Source organism: Lactuca saligna, chromosome 8, assembly GCF_052625555.1.
Source record: "Lactuca saligna cultivar CGN05327 chromosome 8, ASM5262555v1, whole genome shotgun sequence".
Lineage (NCBI taxonomy): Eukaryota > Viridiplantae > Streptophyta > Magnoliopsida > Asterales > Asteraceae > Lactuca > Lactuca saligna.
In genome coordinates this window covers 39,216,551-39,238,743 of record NC_136424.1, presented here as the reverse complement: position 1 = coordinate 39,238,743, position 22,193 = coordinate 39,216,551, and the positions used below count along the sequence as shown (strand labels likewise).

General features: G+C 36.7%; 2 protein-coding genes across 3 annotated transcripts; one reads left to right on the top strand and one right to left on the bottom strand.

Moving 5' to 3' along the window:
- Nucleotides 1-4,214: 4,214 nt before the first annotated feature.
- Nucleotides 4,215-6,182, bottom strand: LOC145012587 (heat stress transcription factor A-8-like). Of its 2 annotated transcripts, none has more exons than XM_078971384.1 (2): nucleotides 5,832-6,182; nucleotides 4,215-5,255 (listed from the first exon to the last, which is right to left on the bottom strand). In XM_078971384.1, the coding sequence occupies exons 1-2, from the start codon at nucleotides 6,051-6,053 to the stop codon at nucleotides 4,395-4,397; spliced, it is 1,083 nt and encodes a 360-aa protein (XP_078827510.1). In that variant the 5' UTR covers nucleotides 6,054-6,182; the 3' UTR covers nucleotides 4,215-4,394. The 2 variants fall into 2 exon arrangements, with proteins under 2 accessions (XP_078827510.1, XP_078827511.1); XM_078971385.1 differs by having other exon boundaries at nucleotides 4,215-5,247.
- A 1,850-nt stretch (nucleotides 6,183-8,032) lies between these two features.
- On the top strand, nucleotides 8,033-8,509 carry LOC145009567 (chaperone protein dnaJ 20, chloroplastic-like). Its single transcript, XM_078968242.1, has one exon. The coding sequence runs from the start codon at nucleotides 8,033-8,035 to the stop codon at nucleotides 8,507-8,509; it is 477 nt and encodes a 158-aa protein (XP_078824368.1).
- Nucleotides 8,510-22,193: the final 13,684 nt, after the last annotated feature.

Genomic DNA, 22,193 nt, shown 5'->3' with positions numbered 1-22,193 from the left:
TCAAATCAATGGACTCATTGATCCAAAATATATACTTTTATTACACAAGGTATTCATATTGTTGTATATTAGTCATATTTGGGACTAATTCGTTCTTGATGTCGTGATTGATTTGGAAATGTTAATTGGCAAGCCACCATTGTTGATTGGCCTTGGTTATTTTGATTGCCCAAAGCTGGAATATAATGATGACGTCATAGGAATGTAGTTTAGAGCTTGGATTTTGATGCTTGGATAATTTGCAATGTAATGTTTTTATGGGTATTTTGATTCATAATATGTAGATTCTTAAATTTTTTTGAATATCTTAAAAATGATCCTTTTATTGCTTGATAATGCAGCGGAAATTGTTAAATTTTGTACGTTGTATGTAAATTATTAAAATTTGTTTATTAATCTTCTTTTCAAAGTCTTTTAAGGTTTAAAAAATCAATTATTTTTAGTAGTCTGTAGACTTTAAAAAACAATCAGTCTTCCTTTTGCAGACTGTAGACATTTGGTCCACCTCTTCCACTGTAGAGGTCTACAGATGGATTGAGGCTTAACCAATCCATCTCCACAATGACCTTGTTCTCACGTAGGGGAATCATAACCAAATCAATCCGATACGGCTCACTGAATATCTCCAAGATGCATCCCCGGTGAACCCTCGACACTCACGTCGGACGGTCATCAATAATCTCAATCTCTAGTGGATAGTCCAACTCTCCCGGGACATCATCAAATCTCTTGCTAAGCGCAAGGGATACAAAAGATCGGGTACCCCAAATCTAATAGGACCAATGCAGGGATATCGTTCACAACGAATGAACCTATATAACGATACCACATATAAGCATTACAAATAATATAAATAAGAAGATAAGGAGAAGATACATACTAGTGACCACATTGGGTGCTGCACGAGCCTCCTCGCCTGTCAGCTAAAATGCCCTGCTCCGAACAATGGGTGCCTCCGCCTTGCCCTGGTGACCATCTATAATCCTCAGATTCGCTGGAGCAGGTGTTGCTACTGGTCCTCCTGATGCTAAACTCGATCAATTGGCCTTCTTGTGGCCCCTTTGATTGCAATGGAAGCAAATCAAATTAGATCCCTAGATGATAATCATAGCAGTACAATTGCTACCAAAGTTCCGCGACTTGCCGAACCTATAGCAGCTCGAACCACCCGCCCTACAGGCTCCATCATGAGTCTTTCCGCACTTTCCATAGCTACCTCGAACCAACTTTGGCCCCTCAATCTAGAATCAAATCCCTTGGGATTCTTCACCGAAACCCAAATAGTCCGCCTATTTAGATTTCATCATAAAGTGGGTCTGCCCTAAGTATCTTGGCTTTCAACATAAAGTTGGACCACCCTTAACTCACAACCTGATATGTCAACACATATATAACAAACATACAACCAAACAATCCAATACAAATGGCAATTGACTAACTATTTATTTGCCTAACAACATACTACAACATAACAACATCCTATCATACAAATGATGTATGTTATAATACAGAGTATAGCGAGAAAATCCACCTGAACAACTACCTGGACAACTAACAACAATCCAACCAATGAGTAGGCGCTCCAAACACGAAATGACCTATAATGGTATAACTGATCAGCATCTAAGGACATCTGATAATAGAAAGCTAGATCCATCACTAATCCCAATAACAAGAAAATGCTATCAAATAAGGATTATCTACTTAAGACAGTCGGTAGGCATGATTATTTCGGCATATAGCTTTTTTTGAAATCTAACAACCGAAAAGTAAATTGTTAAGGGTATGTGTGCCTTCTAATAAATTTGAAGATATGGCTTACCAGGTTGGTTGTGCAGCTATGAAAACCCCTTTCGCTTACTAGGTATTAGTGTATGGGGAAATATGTCTACATTGTCCTCTTAGACAGAAATGGTTCAAAAAGTGGTGTCTAAACTTTTGAAGTGGAAAGTGAAGACATTATCAGTTGTTGGGAGACTAACTCTCTTAAAGTCAGTGCTTGGGTCGTTGCCTAATAATTTAAGTCCTTATATTAGGTATCGATGGGTGTTCTATCAAAGTTGGAGTCTTTGAGGAATAACTTCTTTATAGTGGTTGGTTTGGAAAAAAAGAAGATAACATGGGTGACTTCGAAAAAAGTTTTATCTAATAAGGAGGTATGTGGTCTTGGGATGAATAGCTTCTTTGACCTCAACCGTTCTTTGTTGTTCAAATGGATTTGGACATTTTGTATTCATTAAGATGCTTTTTGGGTAAGAGTGGTGAAAGCTATTCATGGGAATTATGGCGGGATTGAGAAGACTTTGACATATTTTAAGTCTTCGTCTTGGCTGGATCTGATTAATAGTATTCAACATTTATTGTCTAAAGGTGTCAATTTGTTTTCCATCTGTCAGAAGAGAGTTGGTAATGGTTCTGAAATGTCTTTTTGGAAAGATGTATGGGTTTTCATTTTCATAGGCTTTTGCGTTCGATAATGAGAGGGAGGTGTCAGATCAGCTTAACCAGCCTACGATTTCCTCTTCTTTTTGCAGGTTGCCTAGAGGTGGTGTAGAAGAGGAACAACGGTCTTGGAGGATGTATCTTTGATTCCCACTGATGGTAGATGGAGTTGGGTTCTGGAGAGTTAATTGTCTCTTCTACGAGACGGTTCATTGATGACTCTTTATTGGAGGTGTCAGTGAGCCTGACTAGATGGCTAAAGATTGTCACTTTTAAGGTAAATGCTTTTGTTTGGTAATTGTTTCTTGATCGGTTACCAACTATGGATAATCTATTAAAAAAAGGTAGGATAATCTGGTAAAAAGAGGTACGGAGGTCCCATGCTTTATTTGTCCGATATGTAAGGGTACACTTGAATCTGTTGCTCACCTTTTTTTTTTTTTTTTTTTTTTACTCTTGTGCGATTGATATGGAGTTGTTGAATGAAGTAACTAGAAAGATTGTTTGGCTCCTTCTTTGACTTTATATGGTGAGCGGGTGGCGTTTTTGGTTCTTTGAGAACGTGCTTATTGGGTAAGGAAGTTTTGGAAGCAATTTTTTTTTTATGTAATGTGGTGGCATATATGAAAGTTTAGGAACCACCTGTTGGTTGGGAATTTGAAGCTGAAGAAGTCTTTTTTATTTGATGATATTGTTTTTCAATCTTATCTTTGGTGTAATTCTAGATTAAAAGGTTATTATATCAGTTGGGTAGGGTGGTTGCAAGATCCAGACTAACAATTATGTAACTGTTCTTGGTTTTTTCTACTTTCTGTCTAATTATTATTATTTTATTTTTTCCGCCTTGCAAAAAAAAAGTGGCCATTTCTTGGAATTCAAGAAGGGGATGGTACCCATCTCATATTTGTTAATATTGGAAAAATGGTCTTAAACATTCTCAACAATCCACCAAATGAAAAAGAATAAAGAAAACGTAACAACTCCAAAAAAAAAAAATTACCACCAATCCACCCTATGCCAAACATGATCCACCTCATGAAAAAAGAATAAAGAAAACTTGAGAAATCCATAAATGAAAACCACCCAATCCACCAAATGACAAATAATACAGAAAATTTAAGAACTCAAAAAACGAAAACACCACCACAACACCAAGAGTTTTTTACTACGTTAAAATTTATGACAAGCACATAAACAAAATGCTAAAAAAAGAGGAAATGAAAAAAAAAATAGTGTTTAATTGGGACATTTTTGAACTAAAACCTTAGACTACTTTTAAGGAATGAAACCAACTTCTTATTTTTAAAATCTAACAATATGGGATAAATCCTTTCTTCATATAAACAAACAAAACTCTACAATATCAACTTATTTTAGTCACAAAACCTTTGGCTTGAAGAGGTTAATTCCACTACGAAAAAAAAGACTGCAAAAACAAGCAACGCCTTTTTAAACCCATAGTTGTTTCACATTGCTTATCTTGTGTTATATTGTAGAAAATGTGGTCAATTCATTATATCCATCCTCTTATGTTTTGGCCATATTTTCAATTAACCCTTTTAAATACTTTTGGCCTCTAAAATTCCGAAGGCAAATATCATAAACTATTTCAAGTGTATTCTTTCTTTGAACACTTATTTCATATCACATGTCAGAACAACACGAATTATAGCAAAAATGTGATTGGTATGTTACTCATGGTTAATATGAACATCAATTTATCAATGACAAATATTGTAAGCATAAGACATTTTATGGCAAAAGAATATCAATTCTTTTATAACTACGATTACAATCTTAATCACCAAATAGAGGTTGAAAATAACATTCGTATATGAAGAACATTTTAGCGTTTCTCTAAACATGTTTTCCCAAGGAAAACCGACTTATACACATTAACAATATACAAAAATAGATGTCAACTTAAAGTACCAAAAGTCAACTCCATGAAATCAAGATTCCATAGTTGACACACTCAAAGATTTCTCAAACTCTTCTGTCAAAACTCTAAACCTATCCATCGATTCCAATCCAATTTCCTCAAATCCATGTTCTTCATCAATAAAATCTTTCACACTTTTACTTTTCTCTGAAAAAGGACTTGAAAGAAGCTGATCCAACATATCATCACCATTATCATGGATCACAAACGGATCATAACTTTCAATCCTCTCATCAAATGTCACCTCAGGATCAAAATCCTTCAACAAATCCTTCACTTCTTCAGAACTAAGCTCAAATTCAAATCCATCTTGTGGGAATTCAACTGGTGGTTGATATTTCACAATTGCACCTTCATGAGGAAGAATCACAGTTTCTTCAGTATCTTCAGTGTCTTCAGTATCTTCAACAACAGGTTTTAATATGGTTTTGCTATTACTTTCACTCTTGAGCCATGTAGTTTGAACTGGAGTTGATAATTGAGCTAAAAAACCAGGGCTTTGCATTGCCATAACTATGAATGACAACATTTGATGTTGGTTTTTTTCCATACCTTTTAGCTGTTCACGAAGAACTAACATTTTTGTTTGTGAATTATCTTGGTGTTGTCTTTGTTTCACAAGCTCTTGCATTAAGGCATTTTTATCTGTCTTGAGATTCTCTACTTCTTTTCTTAAGTTTGCATATCGGTTTTCATCATGTGTGGTGAGATGTATGAGTTTGGACTCTGGAGCTTTTTCTTGTGTAACTTTTTGATGAGTTGTGACATGTGTCACTTTTTTTCTGTTTATTGACTTCAATAAATGCTTTTGGCCTTTGATGAATCCTTCGTTTGCGAATTCCCATCTATCTGTATCAATTTTCCTAAACCCCTGAAAAAATTATGATTAAGATAGTGGATTTTCAAGATTTCTTGAATCTCATTTGGTTTTATGATCCATTGGCAAATGTACAGATGATGGGTATATGAATTGACCAATCTTATAAAATTGATAAGTTCCAGATAGTGTTTCTGATAAGTCATCCTTAAAGAGATTATCTTTATCATGTCCCAACTTAAGCATAAAGGTATCCCCTTTGAATAACCTTAGTGCAAAAAACTGGATTCTTACTTCAACCTAAAGGCATCGCCTTTGAATAATCTTATTTCACAAAATTGGATTCTAGGGTTTCCAAGAAAGTGAGATATTAATCGACAAATTATTGGTTGTTTTGGTTGCTAGAACTCAGGTTAATCAAGAAGTTTTGTTCCTCAATTTAAGGAACCCAATGTTCTGTGACTGAATTCCGGGTAACAAAATTATAGAAATGAAACGAGATTACAGCGATGATAATAAGCCAAAGAAGCAGAGAAACTATGTGAAATAATCAAATCTATTCAAAGATTGATCTTTCAACAAATGACCAGTTAAGAAATCAAGAAACGAATAGAATAATAGAAATCTCACATAGATATTGAGTTGGCGTTGAAAGCTGGCGTAGTTACTGTGCTTGAAATATTTGGGAAGCAATTCGGAAGTAAACTCGGATTCATTCCAAACAATGAAACTGTCACTAGTCGGACTCCATGAAATTAAAGCGTCCGTCGAAGGATCATCAACCATCTCATAACATTTAGACAGAAATGGCGCAATCGTTAAACCACCAGTCTCCGATGATTTCTTCACCATAGTTAAAGGATCGATGAGATGTTTATATTTACAGATTTAATATCAGTTTTGTAAAGGGGTTTTGATATCGGAACTGAAACCCTAGGAGAGATGACTTTGACTGAAATAAGGAATTCTTGTTGGACAAGTTGGGTGGGACGAAAGTCGAAAGAAACGACACCGTTACAGAAACATAAAGGAATATATATTTGGGCCTAAGCCCACATCTGACTTTGATCCATATTCGATACTTCCAATGAACAAGTTAGCATGTTTACTAAAATCATCATTATGGTTTTGATAAAATTTTATGTTTGGTCCTTAATTTTTTCTTTGTACTCGGATCGTCTCTATGATTTGATTTTGTTGCGTTTTTCGTCCCTATGGTTTGATCAAAATTGCACGTTTGATCCGGTCTGAAACCTATTTGGTTTTTTTTTTTAAGTAAATTAATTTTTGCCAAATTAGATCGAAATAAAACCGAATTTTACATAGCAAGCCGAAAATATATAACCCGTTTATGAATCGGACATGAAATAGTTTTTGCAAAACCTGTATGGAAACATATATAATTTTTGTCTCATTTTTTCAAAGTTAGTTTTGATGTCAAACTTTTTGAGAAATTCCCAAATTGGCCCTAATAATCAGACGAAATCAAACCCGTATAAAAATAAGAAATTTCGGTTCGGTTTTCGTCTTCACAAATCAGTTTTTGTATGGTTCTAAAATTACATTGTATTTGAAATCTTTTTGAAATTCATTATCGAATATCCGGTTATTATATTTTTAATTCGGGCGCTAGTTCAAATTATTAATTGATCCGAGTCGGTGTAATTTTTTAAATGAATAGTTCATTTTTAAAATTGATTTATAATATTTGTTTCTTATTATTTAGATAAATGAAATTTTCTTTTAATTGTTTAACTATTTTGGAAATCAAAATAACAAAGCCGTATCATTCCGTTTGCAACAAAAAATTATCATCCAAAAGTCGCTAGCACCGGTTATTTCCCTATTATTTCCACTGGATTTGAAAGATTTTTTCCTCACGTTTTACAAGCCTCGTCTTGTTTGTTTGATTCTCTTATTAATATAACTTCAAACAACACTAACGTTAAACTTCCATAACTAGTTAATTTTAGCACTGTTAATAATTTGACTCTAATGATTTATTATCAAATATCACATTAAAGAAAACATATATGCAAATTTTGTTAACTAAGTATAAAACAAATTATTATTTAAGAAATGTCTTCTCTCTATAATAAGGGTAAACTCCATGCAAATTTTGTTGACCCACATAAAACTTCAGAGATTGCTTAATTAAGAAACTTTTTGTATTCCAAAAAAAATGGAGCAACTGAACATAATATTTTCTCGAAGTGTCTTACATTTGCCTACAAAAATGCGTAAAATATTGCATGGCATCTCGAATAATGATACAACAAGTCTTCAATAGAACTTCTTGTTGACGATCTTTTTAGTCCCCAATAGCATCTAGCATTTGACGATTCTTGACTCAAATTATTATGCCTAACATTAGGATAAAAGTAGTGAATATAAGCATCTGCAGGTTAATGATCATACCCTAACAATCTTTTTTGTATGATCATCATGAACAAACACAAAAACTATTTTTGTATACAAAACCCATAAAACGTCATCGTAAATTAAATACACATTGAAAATTCATGATCAATTTCCAACTATTAAACAAATTTATCGAAAGGAATTAGCGGATACCAAGACTTGTTCAACAATTTAAATCGATGCAAACAATAGACAACGGATGGAAACTTCCACATGGAGATCACTACTTGCCAATCTAACATTCAAAAGCGTGTGCTGCTAATTCTTATATATATTTGCCAGCTTGTTAATATAATAATCCCCCCTCATCTTTTTTTCTTTAAATACACCCAAAAGTCGCCCCATTCCACATAGAATTTAACATCTTCCTGTCAAACACACACACACACACAACCACAACCACAATCGTTATGGCTTTGAAGATGAACTTTGTGTTGCAGAAAAGCGATCTGATGTTTAAGAAAGAGAGTAACATTAATGGCACCAAGATGACCACTACTATATCATGCAGGGTCAAAGAGCTGCCTATAAGTAACAACAAGAATCTGTACCAAGTTCTTTCATTAGAATCACAAAATGTTAGTTTCCATGACCTCAAGAAAGCATATCGTGCAAAAGCTCTTCAACTTCATCCCGATGTTTCTCCATCTTCTATAAAGGAGGAATGCACAAAACAGTTTGTGGAGTTGCGAGAGGCGTATGAGGTGCTTTCTGATCCAAATTCTCGAAGAATGTATGACTTGAGCTTGGTTGAATCTATGGGGTGTGGTCTTCAAGACCATGCTTACAGTGGACATGGAGTGCAGTATTCAAGAATGGTGTGGGAAATGCAACTTAAAGGATTAAAGCATCGATCGGACCAAAGAAGGAACGTTGAGTTTGTGTAGGGTTTGTGTTTTATTCATTCGTGTGGAAATTCTTTTAGGTATAATTTGTAAGGACATTTGTTTATTCATTCGTGTGCAAACTCTTTTGTTTTACTCATAAATTAATATAATAACTTTGTGTTTTATTCATTCGTGTGCAAATTGTTTAACTTGGGTGTAATTTGTAAGGTCGTTTTCTTTATTCATTCGTGTGCAAATTCTTTTGCGTTCCTCATAAATATAATAATTTTAGACATTTGTTTCGGTAAATTGTTTTCACTTTTCAACACTTCGACTCTTAAATGCTTGTGGAGTTACCAAAACAATTAACGTGTTTGTGTTTTGATCAACCAAAGACATTAAATTTAAAAATGGAATCCTAAGATTTTTTAATTAATTGTTTGTCCACCTACAGTAGCATCTTCGCTGGTTTTTTGAGGTTATGGTGACTTGGGTCTCATGTGACAGGTAGATGACCGTAGATGACAATGTCTTACCAGATGAGCTTTCAAATGGTGGTTGCTACAAAGATTCTTTGTGACATACAATAGTAAATTAGAATAGAAATTAAGGTAATCTGCAACCTCTCCACACCTCACGTCCAACCACAGGAAAATAAAATTAGATGTTATTGTATATATTAAAAAGATTAAAGCGACTGTACAACTATATGTTGTTTATATACTTTTATAAATATAAATATTATATAATATGTTTATTTTATACTATCAAAATTCAAATATTTTTTAATCATATATTTTCTAAATTTATATATTATATATTTTTATTGTTAAGACAACGTTAGGTATGAGTGATTAAAGAGAGAATAATGAAATGTAGCATTATGGATGAATGAAAAAATATTGTTTGGCTGTCATAAAAAAATGAAGCGAAGCATTACGCATAGGATGCTTATTCGAATGAAAATTGTAATAAAAAGACTTCCCCTCAATCAAACTCAACACCTTCTTGCTCCGACGTGTATCACCTTCTTCTTCACCCAACGAGATCACAAAATCTATACCATCACCAATCGAACCTGGTTTCTAGTTTTTAGAAATGAGAATCGATAAAGCTTGTCAAAATCATGGTTCCATGCCGCTTGAACCTAATGGGTGTTTATTGTACAAATCCTCTCAACATCAAACCTATTGCTCTTGTTGACACCGGATTCGATCAGATTGCAAGTGACGTGACCCATGGAGAGAGTGACACATGGTGACTCCCTGATGAAGCCACGATGACCACGTGCGACGAACGTAGATAATTGCACCACACGCACGTCGAAACGTCAACTATAAATAGAGGGTTCAGTAGCCTCATTCTACACACTCTCATTCTACACACTCTCAATCACATCTCTCTTTCTCTCTCTCTCTCTCTCTCTCTCTCTCTCACACACACACACACTTTCTCTGGAGTTGCTGCAATCCCCAGGTCCCGAATCAACCCTATATCAGTGATATGACGAATTGAGGGTGAGTTTATGGCCCAACTTTTACTGGTTTTAAAGATTTTACGGGAAGGAGCGGGGGGGGGGGGGGGGGGGGGTGGAATACATGTTTATTAAGTTGCTTTATGAAAATATGTTTTGTAAATATATTACTAGTTTATATATCTATATATATATATATATATATATATATATATATATATATATATATATATATATATATATATATATATATATATATATATATATAACATTAAACGGTAGGATAAGATGCTGATAGAAACTCTGTCTAGTTTTAAGCAATGATATTATGCCTAATCATTATGCTACCTGATATAATACGAAAAGATTATACTTGTTAGGGCTAGGATCCTGAAACCACTATACGATCCTCAAGTCTAAGGATCCTAAAAAGCTCAGGATCCTCAAACCTCAGGATTCCAAATATATTCTAGGATCCAGACTAATATTTTTATTATTTATAATGAATATATATTCTTTTATCTTTCTTACATGTGCAAAAATAACTGGTCAACGTCATATACTCAACGGATAGTCATCATAACTATGCAAAAGACATGGAGGACCAAGTTAAGCAAACGACTATAAGTAATCTCGGAGTATCCCGGAATTATCGGAGGTCTAGTTGTTAAGGTTTGGCTATATAAAACACTTGTAATCATCACACTACACATAATTTTTTGGCAGAATACTATCATTTGTACTCATACTTATTCCATTTTTCTTTGTAATCTTCATTTCAATCAATAAAAACATCAAGACATGTGATCATTATCACATCCCAAGGTTTTATGCCTAATATCCTAACAAGGATCAAGGGACTTCCTTATAAACAATTTGTGTTGCTTTGATATATTTCACTTATTTGCTTTAGATTGAACATTGCAACCTCTCATACACTTTGGTCCATTTTAGTTAAATTATTTTTTGACCAAAACAATTTGGCACCCACTGTAGGGTCGTGGTGTTCAAAATCCCTCAGAAAATCATGTCTAGTCGATCGACTCTCTCCTCCTCCTTGATACCTCTCATTTCCTCTAAAACCCTTCCACCATCGCCGGGGCTCCCACGAAAGTATCTGAAACCCCGAAGAATAACACCTCTCCGGTCACTCCGGGACTCCAGGATCCTCCCGTGATGATTTCCAACAATAAATCTTTTCTATAATGAAGAGACTGGAATGACAGATCGCCCAACAACAGGATCCTCAGTGACCCATCGCGAGATTCCGGATCCTAATGAAACTTTTATTACTCCTAATAACATAGATCCTGGTAGCTCTATCAATAATAATTTTACAACTAACTCAATGGATCTTGAAACAGGTTTGTGCCTAGTTATGGCCAAGGAGCTACAACAGCTAAGACAAATGATCTCAAGCATACCTGGAGTAGTTCAGCCGATGCCAGAATCGTCCCCCACAAGTCATAGGATCTCTAGATTCATCCTAGTTATAGGTGATACTGAAGTTCTAAAATGCTTCCAGACCCCCAACATGAAGTCATATGATGGAACCACGGATCCTAAGGAGCACGTAGTACAATATAGGGAGAAGATGGAAATTATTCCCATCCCCACACATTTTAAAGAAGCTTGCCTATGCAAGGGCTTTGGTTCTACCCTCATGGGATTCACTGTAAAATGGCTCCTTAATGTTCATCCTTATTCAATCACATCATTTGCTCATTTAATCAATTTATTTAATAACCAGTTCTCTTGCAGCAGGACATTCAAAAAGTTCACTAATGATCTCTATCGAGTAGTTTAGGATCCTCAGAAATCCCTTAGGACTTTTGTGAATAGGTTTGATAGGGAAGCCTTGAGCATCCCTAACATCAACATGGCAACTGTTGTCGAAGCCTTCAAAATGGGTTTAAAGAAGGATTCTTCCTTCTACGAGGATCTCGTAATGACCCTATGCAGGAGAATAGACAAAGTTAGGAGCAGGGCATTGAGATTCATCAGAATCGAAGAAGACAAGGAAATCTAGAAAAGGAGCAACCCACCACGATCCTATGATCACCCCAATAGGAAGGTTGACTCCTCGGCCCAAAGATCCTATAAGTCAAAGCCTTACTCCATACCCGACCATCACATGGTTAATGCCCTTGAAGACGAAGGGGAGGATGAAAATTTACCCAAAATTACCAACTATTGTTTTTCTATGGATATTTCAGGTATAATATTTGCCATGCAAGATCTTGGAGAGAAAGCCAGGTGGTCAAGGAAAGGAGCCACTGCTTGGAAGGACAAGTCCAAATTATGTGCATATCATGAGGAATTTGGTCACGTCGCGGAGGATTGCATAGCTCTCAAGAAAGAAATTAGCTACCTTCTGGGTAAAGGATATCTCAAAGAGATCCTTGGTAGAAGAAAAGAAAAATCCAAAGAAAAAGACCAGGATCCCCAGAAGATCCTCGAAAAACCAAGATCCCCCCCCTCCCGACTGATGCCAAGGTGATCAACATGATCTCTAGAGGATCTGACATTTGTGGTACCTCCTACTCTGCAGCAAAAAGGCATGCCAATGTATCCAAGACGGAGAGGGAAAAAGGACCACCAAAAAACACAACTCTCACCAGCCAAAAGGAAATCATCTTCGATGAAATGGACAGACTAGATGTCTAGGATCCTCACCATGATGGACTAGTGAATACTCTCTATATTTCAAACCACATCGTCAAAAGGATCCTCGTCGATGGAGGATCCTTAGTTAACATCATACTCCTAGATGCACTAAAAAGAATGAACATCCTGGAATCTGAGATAGTCACAAGATCCTTAGTACTAATCGACTTCAGTGGAGAAACTAAACAAACCATTGACGAAATAAAACTACCAATATACATAAAGGGAGTAAATTCTATTCAACGTTTTTGTGTAATCGACGTATCGTCTTATTATAATATCATATTAGGTAGACCATGGATCCATGAAATGAAGGTCGCCCCATCGATGTACCATCAATGCGTAAAGATGCCCACCCCATGGGGGACAATAAAGATCATGGGAAACCAACAAGAATCCAAGGAATGCTACAAGATCTCAATAACATCCTCAACAATACCACGATAAGCATATCATTTAAAGCAAGGGGCACAAAGCGTGTTAGAAGCAAAAGAGCATGACATAAAGGAAGTGCCCCTGAACCTCGAGGATCTTGAAGCCAAAGTTCTCATAGGATCCTCAATTCCTGAACAAATCGAACAGGCTCTTGTAAAGTTCCTCAAGGCCATAATCAAAACGTTTGCATGGAAACATGAGGGTATGACAAGTATCTACAAAAGCATGATAACTCATAAAATTAACATTGGCCCATATTTCAGACCAATACACCAAAAGAGAAGAAGATTTGCACCCGAGAGAAACCAAGTTATACAAGAAGAAGTAGAAAAACTTCTCAAAACAGGCATGATCAAGGAGGTGAAATTCCCAAGATGGCTAGCTAATGTGTCTGTGGTACAAATGGTAAATGGAGAGTGTGTGTATAGACTATATAAATCTTAAAAAGGCCTATCCAAAGGATCCTTTCCCTTTACCACGCATCGACTCCATGATAGACGCAACAACGGGCCACGAATTACAGACATTCATGGACACATCAATAGGATTCCAACAGATCCAAATGGAACCCTCTTACCAAGAAGACACAATGTTCATGATCCCAACATGTATTTATTGTTACACTGCTATGCCATTGGTCTCAAAAATGCTGGAGCAACATACCAGAGATTAGTCTAAAAGATTTTCAAGGAAAACTGGGGGATACGATGGAAGTCTACGTTGATGACATGGCGGTCAAGTCTAAAAAAGTTGAAGACCACCTCAAGGATCTTGAAGAAGCCTTTGACATCCTAGACCAATACAACATGAAGCTAAATTCCTCTAAATGCCACTTTGGGATGAGATCGGGTAAGTTCCTAGGATATATGGTGAGTAAAAGAGAAATCAAAGCAAGCCCAAAACAAATCAAGGCCATCCTTGACCTAAAATTACCAGCCTCGACAAAGGATGTCCATATACTAATAGGAAGAGTGGCAGCATTAAACAGTTTCATCTCAAGATCCTCATAAAGATGCAAGCCTTTTAATGACATATTGAAAAAGAATAAGAGATTTGAGTGGGCCTAGGGACATGAAAAATGCTTTCCAAGAGCTTAAAAAATACTTAAGCTCACAACCCCTATTGGTGAAACCACTAGATGGGGAACCACTTCTCTTTTACCTTTTAGTATCCTCGAACGCAGTTAGTGCCATGCTAGCTAATGATCTCGATGGGAACCAACATCCCATATACTATGTAAGTAAGAGTCTCCTAGATCCTGAGACCAGTTACACTCACCTTGAAAAGCTCACACTTACACTAGTAACAACTTCTACCAAGCTAAGACGTTATTTTGAAACACAACCTATAACTATAAGAACTAACTATCCAATTAAGAATGTTATGAGAGAATCATAAATGTCAAGTAGAATGGATAAATGGTATGTGAAGCTAAGAATATATGACATAAAGTATAAACCAAGCCATAAGGTCCCAAACATTAGCAGATTTGGTGGCTAACTTTAGTGATGATCTAAGAGCTAAAGTCAAAACAGAAACCAAACAACTTCTAGAAGAGAAAAACATGGGAAGATGGACGTTATTCACAGATGGAGCATCGAAAAAAAGAGGAACTGGCTTGGGGATCATACTAAAGTCGCCACATGGGGACATCCTACCCCAAGTAGTCAGTTGTGAATTCAACGCAACCAATAACGAAGCAGAATACGAGGTGCTAATCATAGGACTACAGTTAGCCAAAGATCTTCAAATCAAGGATCTTCAGGTATTTGTCAATTCCTTACTAATAACTAACCATTTCAATGGATCCTACGCAATGAAAAGAGAAAACCTAGCTCTATATCTTCAAGTTCTCAAAAACCAAGCCTTAGAATTCGAAACATTCAGCCTAAACTAGGTTCCTAGAGAAGACAATGTTGAAGCGGATGCCTTAGCCAATCTAGGATATTCCCTAAGGATCCCACCAGAAGCCAGGATCTCTATAGTCCACATATTAACCCCGAAAATTAAGGATCCCACCAAGGTAATTAAAGACATTCATGATCTTAGAGAAACTACCAACATGGCAGTAATCGAAGATCTCGAATCAATGGTCCAACGTCAGGATCCTAATGTCCATGATCCTTCCTTGACTTCAGGATCCTGGATCCAACCCATCATGGAGTATCTCCAAAATGGCACGATCCCTAAGGAAAAAAACGAGAGAGCATTCAGAAGAAGGATCTCGAGATTCGTTATAATACAAGGTAAGTTGTATAAAAAATATATGGCAGGGCTATACCTCAAATGTTTAGAAGATTGCAAAGTTGCAGAAGTCCTAAGTGACATTTATGAAGGGGACTTTGACAACCACACTGGGGGCAGACCCTTATGTTACAAAGTATTAAGAATAGGATACTACTGGCCAACGATGAAGAAAGACTCATTCCTCCATGCATAAAAATGCGATGTTTGTCAAATACATAACAACATCTTGTAACAACCTGCAGAACCCTACATCCTATCATTTCCCCTTGACCATTCATGAAATGGGGAATGGATATAATAGGAAAATTGCTAGTATCCATTGGAGGAAAAATTTTCATGCTAGTAATGACTGACGATTTCTCGAAGTGGATAGAAGCTAAAGCCAACGTACAAATAAGAGACAAATAGGTAGTTCCTTCATCAAGCATAACATCTTGACTAGATTTCGGATCCCTGCCGAAATTATATGCGACAACGGATCCTAATTCATAAGCAAAAGAGCAAGGGAATTCTGAATAAGTTAGGGGATCAAGATGGTACTGTCTACTCTTGTCTACCCTCAATCCAACAGCCAGGCCGAGTACAGTAACAAGATAATAGTAAACAAATTGAAGAAGAGGCTAAGTGAGAAGAAAGGAAAATAGGCCGAAGAGCTTCCCTTCATATTATGGGCAGATAAAACTACTTCCAAGGTAGCTACGGGCTAAACCCCTTATTCGTTAGTATTTGGAACAGAAGAAATGATCCCCACTGAAGTGGTAATCCACACAACAAGATATTTGCTCCAAAACCATGAGGACAACAGTAGGATCCTAGCCCAGGATCTTAACACCATAGAAAAGCTTAGGGATCTTGCCAAAATCTGTATTTCTGCTCATCAATAGCGGATCACTAGAGAATATAATAAAAACATAAGGACAACGAGATTCCAAGTAGGAGACTTTGTACAAAAAAAAACTTCCAAAATACCAAGGATCCTAGTGCAGGTAAACTAGCTCCCAAATCGGAAGATTCATACCTTATAAATGCTAAAGTAGGTAGAGGGGCATATTGTTGGATTAGGTGTCTAAGCCCATAACTATTATTGGTATGTATTCGACCCGAGAATAGCATGGTCCATTTGGGTTACATATATTTAGGACAATTTTTTAGGATGGATTTTTGAGAGAAGGGGTTATATATGATTTATTGATATATTATAAGTTCTAATATATTAATATGAAATCATATGTTTTAATTAGTATTGATCAAGAATTAATTTGGAATTAATTTAGTGATCAAAAGAGACTAATTAAAACTATAAGGACTAATTGTGATAATTAGTTATATTTATATGTGTTGGGCTTATGATCCATGTTGGACCAAGTTTTTGTATGGATACATAAAGAGTTGGGCCACATGAACCATGGATCATAAAATCCATGGATATAGGTTTGGGATATACCTTGATTCTTAGATTTCAACACGTATAAATACATATGTTATGACCTAAAAACCCCCACTTTGAGTGTATGTGCATGTTCTTGGAGCTCATGAAGGTTTTGGAGTAAATGGAGATTCTCTCTCAAGTCCTACCTTTGTCCTTGATGTGTTGTGACTTCATTTGAGACTTCCACACTATTAGGGCTAAGTTATTAAGGCCAAATACATCAAGACCTCCAGCCACACAAAAAGGTATGTTACACTATCTAGTATTTTATGTAGTTTCTATGACAATTGCATGCTAGCTATAGGTTCAATACCTTGGAAACCATTTGCATGTATAATTAGTGAAAACATAGATCCAAGGTATTTAGGGTTGTATGTGCACCATGGGATGTTGTATTATACCAAAACCCAACAGATATTGCTTAGCCACCTAAGAAGAAGATTTCTTGCCGAGATCCTGGAACGTGATACATCTTAAAGCTTATTTTATGTAGGTAAGGTTAGTCATTTCTTGATACACTCAAGGTATATACTATTTACCCTTTATCCTTCGCTTTTCATTATTTATTTTCCTTAAATATCATTACTGACTTAAGCATCGGAGGGGCGTTTGTTACATCCCAAGACCAGGTATATCAAATTAACCCTTGTATTATTGTAGTTGTCAAGTTTGACCGATTATCTGAGAAAAGGTGGTAGTTGAGTACGCAAGGCGTACACATATGTAGGCTCAGCGTACTCATGTGCGTGATTTGAATGTGGAATCCACCTAGTACGCTGGGTGTACTAGGCTTAGAATGAAAACCCTAATTGTGGGGTGTGCCCCTATTTAAGTAACATGATCGCCTCATTTCTGGCCACCATTTTCAAACTTCAACCCCATGAAAACCCTAATTCCCGTTCTCTTAGCTTGAGTGGCCATTTTAAGTTTCTAAGTGTTCTTGTGGGATTCTTTGAGTGAAGGAGGAGCATTGAAGAGCATATAGTTGGTGTCCAGGCCTTAGATCTGAGTTTCCCTATGGTTGGTGCATAATTTAAAGCTATCAAGATAAAAGCTTTCTCATTCTTTTCAATTGTGCATATTATGGTTCATTTTAGGGTTTTTATCCCAAAGCTTGAAGCGTTATGAGTTTGTTGAACTCCAGAGCCTAATTGTCACACCCCGAAAACCAAAGGCGGAAACATTTCCGGGGTTGACTCCACGTAGAGTATCAAATCCAATGTACATAGTAAGTAAAGTAAATCAACCATTACATTACATATATGAAAGTTTTACATTTGTTTCAAAAGCATAAGTTATACAAGTGATACATAATATATATGAACAATACAAAATGAGTCTTCTGAGAACTCCGTCTTCACACAAAAGGATCTTCGGGTACCTGTCTAACATGGACCTGAGAATACAAGCGGTTTGAAAATCAGCATAAAGCTGGTGAGTTCATAAGCGGTTAGTTTTTCTGAAAATGTACGAGTTCCTTTGTTTTCCTGAAAAGTGGTTATCCAAGAAAATCCCATATTTTCTTATGTAAAGTTAGTTTCCAAATCCGAAAGTAAAGTAAACGATGTTTAATTAAAACATGATTGTTCTTGTGAAATGTAATTCAATTTTTTAACTTATTACACTTCTCTAATTTCGTACTACTAGTACTTAGGAAGAACCCCATGTTCTCCTGACTGTGTGTGTGTGAACTGTTACTAGTTTCTGACTATGTTCGGTGTCCTTCCCAGGAAAACCCCATGTTTCCCTGACTGTGTGTACATCTTTACCGGTTTTGTTTATGTTCAGTGTTCTCCCCAGGAAAACCCCATGTTTCCCTGACCGTGTGTGTGTGTGTGTGCCTTTACTGGTTATGGTTATGTTTAGTGTTCTTCCCAGGAAAACCCCATGTTTTCCTGACTGTGTGTGTATCTGCAATCCCTAAATGTACATTAGCTTTACTACGTACATAAAGCTAGTAAATGAGTCTGAAACGTTAATAATCTAGATTGCGAGTCCTTAACCATACTTAGACTGGATATGACTCGGACCATGGTCGGTATCCTTTTTATGACTTTTGTCACCCTTGAACCATTCGGTTCGGCTGTAGCTAGCAGCCAGGTGTGGGATTGTCAGTCCCGTATAGATCTATACACTCAAGCCATGCTCTCCTACGAACGGAGATTCTGGTTACATGGTTAGTCCCCCACTATCTCGTGCCATGGAAGTGTTACAAGGACGTGTCTCCAATCATTAAGATTACTCTTTACTTTTCGACTAGGAAATTAGTATTTACAACTGACTATATTCTACGTACCTATCCTTTACACTCGAGCCTAGGTGTTTTATTAAGGACATTACACTCGAGCCTAGGTGTTATTTAATGATGGCTGTCCTTTTACACTCGACCCTAGGTGTATTATTAAGGACATTACACTCGAACCTAGGTGTTATTTAATGATGGCTGTCCTTTTACACTCGACCCTAGGTGTATTATTAAGGACATTACAGTGATTTGTGTGCTATGATGGTATTTATCTATCACACTCGAGCCTAGGTGTATTGTTAAGGACATATAGATGTTTCATGTTTTCTAATGGAGTCTGTCTTTTACACTCGAACCTTAGTGTTTTATTACAGACATTACAATGGTTTGTGTATTCTATCAATTTAAATGTGAACAATCAAATGCAAAGTACAGAATATAACAGTGTATAATAAGAATTGAAAATCGGGTTAAAAACAAACAACTCTGCAAATTAAAACAGTTTGTTTAAAAGGTTTTCAATTCTTAAATTGTACAATTATGAAACCATTCAACTGAAATCATGTGATTGAGTACAAGTTATTCTTGTACTTTTGCTTGTATTCCCCCTGAAAACATTGAAAAATCATTGAAAAAAAAAGGGTAGGGGTATGAACTCACCGGACGCGGAAATGTGTCGATTTCGGATGCTAAACGTCGAATCGAGGCCTGATAGCACGCGAGGTTCCTATGTAAAATGAAATGGCATACAAATATATCTAATTAGATTTACAATCTCTAATTAGATATGAAGATACACTCCAACGAACGAAAACACCTCAAAACGGGTGTTTGGAGTGACCCGGGTGACATCTATGGACGGGAATTGAAGCGTGGGACTTGGGATTTGAGTTTACTCCCCAATAGTAAACTTCCTAATTGAGTTTACGGCCTAAACACCCATTCCCCATGAGTTTACGGTCGTAAACTCATAGAGGGGTGGTTTATGGTGTTTAATGGCTCACAAATGGGTATGGACACTTGGAAATGCTTGGAATAATTTTAACTAAGGCTTGGATTGAATTAAAATCATCAAATACAACACTTAAGGGAGTTTACAGCCTAGGCATGGGATCTTTGGCCGTAAACTCTCAAATCCCCTTGATTTAGTGTTTTTAAGGTGTTAAAATTAATCACATGTGATTCTAAAAATTCCCACAAGCCTAGAAATGAGTTTGGGGCACCAATTGACACCATTTTATGAGTTTACAGCCATGAGACATGTTCTATGGCCGTAAACTCTCATATGTGGGGTTTTGGTGTTTTTAAAGCCCTAAAACTATTTTTGGTTGGTCCTTTGATTTATTTCAAGGCTTTTGGTGGTGTTGGATGGCTTTCTAACACCTTAGAATTGAATTTATACCCCTTGTTGAGGATTTTACAGCCTAAACACATGCCTTGGCCGTAAACTCATATAAACCTCTCAATATTTTTGTTTGAAGTGTTCTAAGTCCAATTCCAATATTCTAAAAATCATGTCTAAGTCTTGTTTGTGTTTTGGAAGGATTAAATGGCTTAAAAACCCTCATAATATGTGTTTACGGCCTAGGAACCTTCCAAGGCCGTAAACTCATATACAAAACTTCAAATCTTGGTTTGAGGCATTCTAATTCCATTTCATAAAGTCCTCAAGCCATATACAAGGTCCAATTGAGATTTAGAAGGGTTTTGTTGCTCCAAAAACCCTCTTTATGTGAGTTTACGGCCTAGGACTGTTCTAGGGCCATAAACTCATGTTAATGGTCCTATCCCATGGTTTGAACTCGAATTTGAGGGCTAAGGATGTTGCATAACAAATTAGGGAAGGTACCTTGGTGATTTGAAGCCTTAAACTTGAGATTTTGACCCAAAAATCTAGTTTGAGGAGAAAGGTTGGAGTGATAGTTGTAAAATGGAGCAAAAGCTTCAAAATGGAGACTTGAATCACTTTAAATAGTGTCCAAGTTCGGGACATGGTAGAATTCTACCCGATACCGGCGTTAGACGGGGCTTTTGGTCGCACCCGGCCAATTTGCCGTAACCCGATATGGTTGGTTCTAAAAATGTTCCGATCATTAATATGAGACGTTAGAATGAGTTCTAAGGGTATTAAGACACTTATTAAGTCATAAAATAAAATTCACATTAACGACTAAATAAAAGGTCGGAAATGGAAACGAAATCGGAAACGGCGATTGGATGATCGGAACGAGTCGCAAAATGGGTTACAATTAAGGATATGAATTTCGGGTTGTTACATTATCCCCCCGTTAGAGGGAATTTCGTCCCGAAATTCAAAGATTCGAACACAGATCACGAAGTGGAAAGATATATGAGGATGAATTTACTGCATTCGGGTCTCCGCTTAACATTCTAGCGAACCCTCACTGTCAGGATGTGGCTTTGTTACGCATGATTAATCTCTCAATCTACGATCTCAATTGATTCATACATGAAAATTTGGATTTTTTATTTCCTCAAAGGAATTTACTAGGGTTTCGTCAGGTCGGCAAGCCTTACGAATAAAGATGCGGAATACTAGATGATTGCTACTGAGTCCTTAAGATAGCTCGGAGAGGGCTATGGAATCGATTCCTAACGAAGATCTCGAAGGGTCTAAGGTTCCACAAGTTAAGTTTTCCGCACTTCCCAATACGTACTATGTCTTTCGCGGGTAAAACCTTCAACAAGTGGGTACACTTTCACATGTCAGAGTAACTAAAGGTCCAATCGTTCTAAGGGGAACTTTTACGTGAGTCTATGATCGTAGCCGACGGGACCCAAAGATTGACAGGTTCCATGGGTGCTCCCGGTGTCGACTAATTCTTTATTGCCTTAGCTTTTGAAAGGATCTACAAGTATGACTGCTTTGCTTATCTACATGAACAAGAGAATGGTTCGACCGAAGGGCGTCACTACCTCCTCGTAGTGATCGTATCATGCCCTGATTGCTGACTTGCACACATCGTGCTTACTGAGGTTTGGTTACGAGGAAATTCCCGGGATTAGGTCGATGCGAGACTAGACTACGCGTTCGGAAAGAATTCTCAAGAATTCTTTAGAAACAGCATCGGGAAAGGATCGTAGACTTCTCGTTTCTCGATGATCACTTGGACGAGAGATACATGGGCAGACTTTTTAAGCTTTGATGTACGAAGATCATGGGAGTCAAGTCAGAGGAAGATTAGAACAAATGGGTTTCTCGAATCTAGGAAAGACAATATGAATG